The sequence below is a fragment of the Triticum dicoccoides genome, chromosome 1A (genome assembly GCF_002162155.2).
Source record: "Triticum dicoccoides isolate Atlit2015 ecotype Zavitan chromosome 1A, WEW_v2.0, whole genome shotgun sequence".
Classification (NCBI taxonomy): domain Eukaryota; kingdom Viridiplantae; phylum Streptophyta; class Magnoliopsida; order Poales; family Poaceae; genus Triticum; species Triticum dicoccoides.
In genome coordinates this window covers 544,112,732-544,119,630 of record NC_041380.1, presented here as the reverse complement: position 1 = coordinate 544,119,630, position 6,899 = coordinate 544,112,732, and the positions used below count along the sequence as shown (strand labels likewise).

The window sequence follows — 6,899 nt, the reverse complement described above, 5'->3', positions numbered from 1 at the left end:
ATGCCCGTCTCTCTTGTAATATCTGCAATATTTCTTGTCTCTGGATTGTGACCGGCCCCTGTAGCCATTTTTACTTTTGCCTCTGTTTCCATTATTGGAGTTCTTCTCCTTTGTCCTGCCACGAATAGATAATCCCTCTGCTTGGGATGAACTTGAACCATCATGTGGCACCATTAATTTCATCTTCTTCTTAGAGTTCAAAGCTTTATAAACTTCATTAAGCGTGAGAGTATCACGACTGTATAATATGGTGTCTCTAAAATTGGTATAAGAACTTGGCAGTGAACAAAGTAACATTAAAGAAGTATCTTCCTCTTCATACTTAACCTCCAGTGCAGCTAGATCAGATATGATCTCTTTAAATTCTGAAATATGATTCAAAACATTACCTCCCTCGGGTAACCTGTGCAGGAATAATTTTTGCTTCAGATGCATCTTGCTGGTGAGATCTTTAGTCATGCAAATCCCTTTCAGCTTTAACCATAGAGCGGCGGCAGTTTTCTCGCTCAAAACTTCCTGCAAAATATTATTATGGAAATGGAGTTGAATTTGTGACAAAGCCTTACAATCAATTTTTTTCTCCTCGGCAGTCTAGTCCTCAATTCGGTTCTTCCCAAAACTATCCAGTGCTACATCATAGTCGGCATGTGTCAACAACGCTCGCATCTTGACTTGCCATAGGGTAAACCTTGTGTCACGATCCAGCAGCGGAAGATCATACTTCATGAAAGCCATGAATAGATAAATCTGTGTACACAAAGTAGTACAAGCCCGTAGAAAAATTCCTGATTGAATTAATATGCAGACAAAGAACTAAAACAAATAGCACCTGGTAGCTTTTGAAGTGGCCGTAGCAATTGGAGACCAAAACAGTAGCTTCACGTAATGAATACTAGTAGGTGGCTGATCTACTAGTATAATATCCCTGAAACCTGAGCCTTCACGTGTAGATGCAGCAGCAGCGTCTCGATCGGAAGCCTGTACGCACAGCTGTTGCTTTCGCGTGGAGTAGTAGGAGATCAGGCACGTCGTGTGACGCTGCGTATATTCACGAGGATAAGCGGCGGCTCAGCAGCGGCAACTCGATGGAACTTGTGGTCGGACGGATCACCAGCGAATCCTTTTAAGCTCCTGTCGGTCTCGGCTTTGTACAGCGCTGCAGCGGAAATCGATCCGAAGCCGGATCGCGTGGTCACGCGGCGGCTGCGGCGCGTGCAACCCTAACTCTTGAATCTCAAATCTCGTATCTGTAACCTCAGCTCTGTATACCACTTGTTAGATAATAACGAGAAATAAACAAGACAAAGAGACACGGATTTTTACGTGAAAACCCTTGCGGGAGAAAACCACGGACGCACGAAGGCGCAATCACTATGAGGAGTATTACAAGCACGAGACGACATGCCGTCTGGGGTGCGACTACATGGGGTATATATGAGGGGCAACACATAGGAGTACTTATAGGACAAGTAAACGAGTTGTACTCGTACGCGTCGGTACCAACGCAAAAGACCCACATCGTATGTACTACGTATAGTCCAATACGATACTAGAATTTGGATCACAATTTAACAATAGGCCACTCCTCGTCGTCTCCACGATAGCAAAATATAGTTATTAACCAAAAACGACCGTCTAACCAAGCTGTCATGCCAAACTTGAATGAAAACTAAAGTGAGGAGTTGTGGACGCACGACTAACGGACTACCGCCGTACTATTGGTACCGTGCGACCGTTGAGAAACTAACTCCTCACAAGGTCAACCGCAAGCCAGCTCTTTGCCCGTTGTGAAATGGGTATATATTGAGTGCTTAGTAGGACGTATATTTTGTCCTAGTTGCTAGTGGTTTGGTGCTTGCGGCCTGTACGCGTGAAGTGCAATGGGGCGATCAAGCCTGGAGGAACTCTCTGCCCGGCCATGGGTGACGCTCCTGCTCGGCCTTGCAGCCGCAGCCGGCATGCTTCAAGTTCGCGGCCAGCGCGCCCCTAGCGTCGAAGGTGAGTTTATGATTATTATGAACATCGTAGCTAGGATGTGTTGCACCATATATGTGTTATTATTTGCTTGGACAAATCCATAAATCCACATCCATCGGCATGGAGCAATGCAGGTTTCATAAGCATCGACTGTGGCCTGGACGAGAAGACCAGCTACGTGGACGTCATCCAGATACCGTACACTTCGGACGCCGGCTTCACAGACGCCGGCTCCAACCACAACACCTCCGCCAAGTACTGGACCACGCGCATGTCCCAAACCCACCGCAACGTCCGCAGCTTCCCCGACACGGTCCGCAGCTGCTACACCCTGCCGTCCCTCGTTCCGGGGTCCAAATACCTGGTCCGTGCCACGTTCAGGTACGGCGACTACGACGGACTCGACAGCCTCCCTGTCTTCGACCTCTACCTCGGCGTTAACTTCTGGCAGACCGTGAACGTCACTGAAGTCGACATGGCGGAGATCGCCGAGGTGATCGCCGTGATCCCGGACGACTCGGTGCAGGTTTGCCTGGTGAATGTCGGCTCCGGGACGCCGTTTATCTCGGCGCTGGTGCTGAGGCCTCTCGAGAACTCGCTGTATCCGCCAGCGAACGCGACCCAGGGCCTAGTCCTGATCGACAGATACAGCTTCGGCGACACGGGAAAAGTACCTATTAGGTGACTTTGCAGTGCTGCGTACATTGAATGCTTTTCTGTGAAATTCTGAAACATGCACAGTTTTTTAGTTGAAAAAACGTGTACATTTGTCTTAACATGTTGTGCCTGTGACCACCTGACCAGTTACCCGGACGATCCATACGACCGGAATTGGCTGCCGTTTAGCTATCCAGAGGAGTGGTCCGACATCTCCACAGCGGAGAAGGTAAAGGACAACATCGGCAATCTCAGCCTCCACGCGCCGTCAGTCGTGATGCAAACTGCCATCACATCGCGCAAAGACTCCGATTCAAAGACCATCCAGTTGGCATGGGACATCGAGCCGAACCACGTCTACCCAGTGCCCGGGTACCACTCTATACCCTGACCAGTAGAGATCCCAAATTTGATCAACCATCTAGAGTAGTAGTACATTCTTCAGTACGACCTAATCAATAAGCAACCAAATGTTTTTATGCTGTGATTCTCCTAAATCTATGTCGCCTTAGTTTTTCTTATACCTAAGTCGATTTATCAAACCGAATGTAAACTTGCCCGATGAGTATTATCCCGGCAACAAAAAAAGAAGTCGATGCGATGTGAGCCGTCCGATTGGATCCGCCTTGTCCTTGATATTCACATGATGCGAGGCTTTGCATCATACTTGGTCATAAGAAAACCTCAGTCAACTGTTATTACAAGCATATTTGTCTTAGCAGTTTAATTAACATATGAGTACATGTTATAGGTGCATTGCTATCTTGTATGCCGCGGAGCTGGAGATCCTGGCCAGTGATGATGTTCGCGAGTATGATCTCATTATCAACGACAAGAGGACCAAGGTCCCGTACAGGCCCAAATACCTCATCGCTGCCGCCCTATACAACAACGAACCCCACCACGGTTTCAGCCAGTACAGCTTCACTGTCATCGCCACAGCGAACTCCACACTACCGCCGATGATCAATGCCTTCGAGTTTTTTTCTGTCATCTCGACTGCCAACGTTGGAACAGACAGTCAGGATGGTAAACATTCAGAAATTTACATTCAGACGTGGGATCATTGTCTATTGATTAGTAGCCTTTTCACGATAGAGATATAAATGCTTACGTGATCTGATAATTGTGCTTCTTTGTCTTCGGTGTTACCGCGGGGAAAAAAGTTTCTGCCATCAACAAAATCAAGGTAAAATACCAGGTGAAGAAGAATTGGATGGGTGACCCATGTGCTCCGAAGAATTTTTCATGGAACGGGTTGACCTGCAGCTATCCTACCTCTGGGCGTCCAAGAATCACAAGCATGTAAGTTCAAATTTAATTTCCTATCACGCATGAGAGATTTATCCAAAAGAATGAGAAAAGACAATCGTGTTGTTTCAACTGAAACATTTTGTGTTCTAACAGAAATATGTCAAATGGCGGTTTGAGTGGCGATATATCTTCTTTTTTTGCTGATATCAAAGACCTCCAGTATTTGTAAGTAGACCTTTTAAATCCATTTTCCATGTGAATATTACAGTACAAGGGAAGCAGTTCAAATATTTTGTATGTTTTGTCACTTATTTCAGGGATTTATCATACAATAAATTAACAGGATCAATTCCTAACGCCCTTTCAGAACTACCCTCTCTCGTCGTGCTGTAAGAGTTCTGAATTATAGTATCTCTTCGATGACTAATATTTATGCACATTATTGTTTGACGCAACGCTATTTGTCCCCTTAGAGATTTGACGGGCAACCAGCTTAATGGATCAATTCCAGCCGGGCTACTCAAGAGAACTCAAGATGGCTCCCTAGCTGTTAGGTCAGTCAATTGTATTTATAAATCGAATGATAACTGGTTTTCTCACCATTGCGTTGACAGTTGCCATCTCTTTTATTTTGTCTTATTTATAGATATGGAAACAATCCAAACCTTTGTAGCGACAATGGTTCTTGCCAGACAAAGAAGAACAACTATATGCTTGCCGTCTATATTGGTGTTCCCATATTTGTAGTTCTTGTGATAGGAGCCCTTGTAGTACTACTGATGTTCAGAGTGAGAAAGAAGAAAGGTGACACTCCGCATAAACCATGCCCATTGATAATCACATATCTGCACCTCCGCAAGGAGTAGTTTACTTTAAAGAGTGCAAGGTAATACTAATTTCATTCTTGAATTTTCAAGGATTGGCAAGGGGAAGCCATGGACATGGACGCCAACAAATGGAGAACCGCCAGTTCACGTACAAACAGCTGAAGGTCATAACAGACAACTTCAAGGTAGTGCTTGGCCAAGGTGGGTTTGGAACTGTTTATGACGGCTTCTTGCATGATGGTACTCACGTGGCAGTCAAGTTGTTGTCTCAGTCCTCCAATCAGGGTATCGAAGAGTTCATGACAGAGGTAATGTCTCTGGTCCAGTATAATTAGAGAATGGTAAATATTTAGATAATATTTGGAACTATTTACATATCTTCTCCTCGGTCAGGCTCAAACACTAACAAAGATTCATCACAAGAATCTTGTTTCCTTGATTGGTTACTGTAAAGAGGAAAAGTATTTGGCACTTGTCTATGAGCATATGTCTGAAGGAAACCTCGAAGATAAACTTAGAGGTGTGTTTGTCCATCTTTAAGAAGAGCACTAGAAATATCTATGCCGAATTCCACAATACTGACGACAGACATACTTTTGTAGGGAAAAACTGCACGGATGTATCCTTAACATGGAGACAAAGGCTCCACATTGCACTGGAATCCGCACAAGGTATATAGTCATTCTAATTTGGAAGTTGGGTCTTCTTACTGCTACTAGTATCTATGTTTCGCAAGAACTTCAAAGAAATTGATGGGCGGTTGCTATTTGTTACTATGATGTGCATTCAGGACTCGAGTATCTACACAAGGCATGCAGCCCTCCCTTTGTGCATCGTGATGTGAAGACATCGAACATCCTACTAAATGCAAATCTTGAGGCCAAAGTTGCCGACTTTGGCTTGATGAAGGCTTTCAATCATGACAATGATACCCATATATCCACGGTCCGGGTGATTGGCACAAGAGGCTACCTAGCACCTGAGTAAAAACCCTAGCTTATTACCATATTTTTGTTGTCTGCATGACAAGTGTAATGAAAATGCATCTCATGGATATTGTACATATGTATTCAGGTATGCAACAGCTCTACAACTGAATGAAAAGAGCGACGTGTATAGCTTCGGCATTGTGCTACTAGAGGTGATCACAGGACACCCAGCCATCCAACAATCTGAAGAGGTCGTTCATATTGTTCAGTGGGCACGACTACGCCTTACGGGAGGCAACATCGAGGAAGTGGTGGACACACGCATGCAAGCTGATTACAACATCAACGGTGTGTGGAAGGCTGTGGATCTCGCGCTGAAGTGCGCCGAGCATGCTCCGGGGCAGCGTCCCACGATGACTAATGTGGTGGCCCAGTTACAACATTGCCTTGAGCTAGAGCGTGAAGACCACACCAACGATAATAATGCTAATAGTGGCTTCTACATGAAGGACGACAACGGGGACCGTGGTTTGCTTATGTGAGTCACAACACCACTTTATTTGAGATGATCACCGTTAACTTCCGAGGGTGCCAACCATGGTCATCGGTCCTGCACTCCTGGAGCATGATAAACCCTCCATGTACTATTCATTTGTAACAGAGATTTTTGGCATTGCAACAGACATTTTCTCCATTTGAACATAGAGTTCACCATTTTTTTAGACACTATTCCTTTAGACGTAGTATAGTTCTCGCCTCTGCCATTAATAAGAAAAACCTATTCAAGAATTCGTCCAATTAATCAGTTAACTTGCCGATTAATCCCTACTCGTAGGGTCACCAAGTAGCCGATAAACCGTTAAATCGTCTGATTAATTTATTAAATGGCCGACTAGCCTATTAATCTCCTACTCGCCAGCCAACCGAGCAGCTACCAGTTAACGGTTTCCTCAACAATGATAAAAACATTATTGAGAATGCTCAAACATGTCTAACTGGTCTAAGGCTAAATATCTTAGCATGTGTGGTGGTTAGTGATCTGAAATGACATTTTCACTGTTAATTTTTTAGAGTGCAAAAACCAAAAACAAGGTGTTCTTGCATAAAGGTTTGGTGTGGACCTTTCCAGAGACATCTTAACAAATAGATAGAAAAGTGGACTTTTTTGTTAGAAAATGCATAAACATGCATTTTTATATATTTAATTTTAATGTCAACACGTCGGGTGTGGCTACAGATGCACGATACCGACTCT

The 6,899-nt window shown here is 44.5% G+C and overlaps 1 protein-coding gene across 1 annotated transcript; it reads left to right on the top strand.

Moving 5' to 3' along the window:
* The first annotated feature begins 1,880 nt into the window (after positions 1-1,880).
* LOC119354876 (putative leucine-rich repeat receptor-like serine/threonine-protein kinase At2g19230) lies at positions 1,881-6,186 on the top strand. The gene is made up of 14 exons (XM_037621625.1): positions 1,881-1,998; positions 2,112-2,658; positions 2,782-3,006; positions 3,386-3,663; positions 3,801-3,939; positions 4,042-4,113; positions 4,206-4,277; positions 4,362-4,442; positions 4,535-4,750; positions 4,816-5,023; positions 5,109-5,235; positions 5,318-5,386; positions 5,506-5,698; positions 5,790-6,186. The coding sequence occupies exons 1-14, from the start codon at positions 1,881-1,883 to the stop codon at positions 6,184-6,186; spliced, it is 2,742 nt and encodes a 913-aa protein (XP_037477522.1).
* The last annotated feature ends 713 nt before the right edge of the window (positions 6,187-6,899 follow it).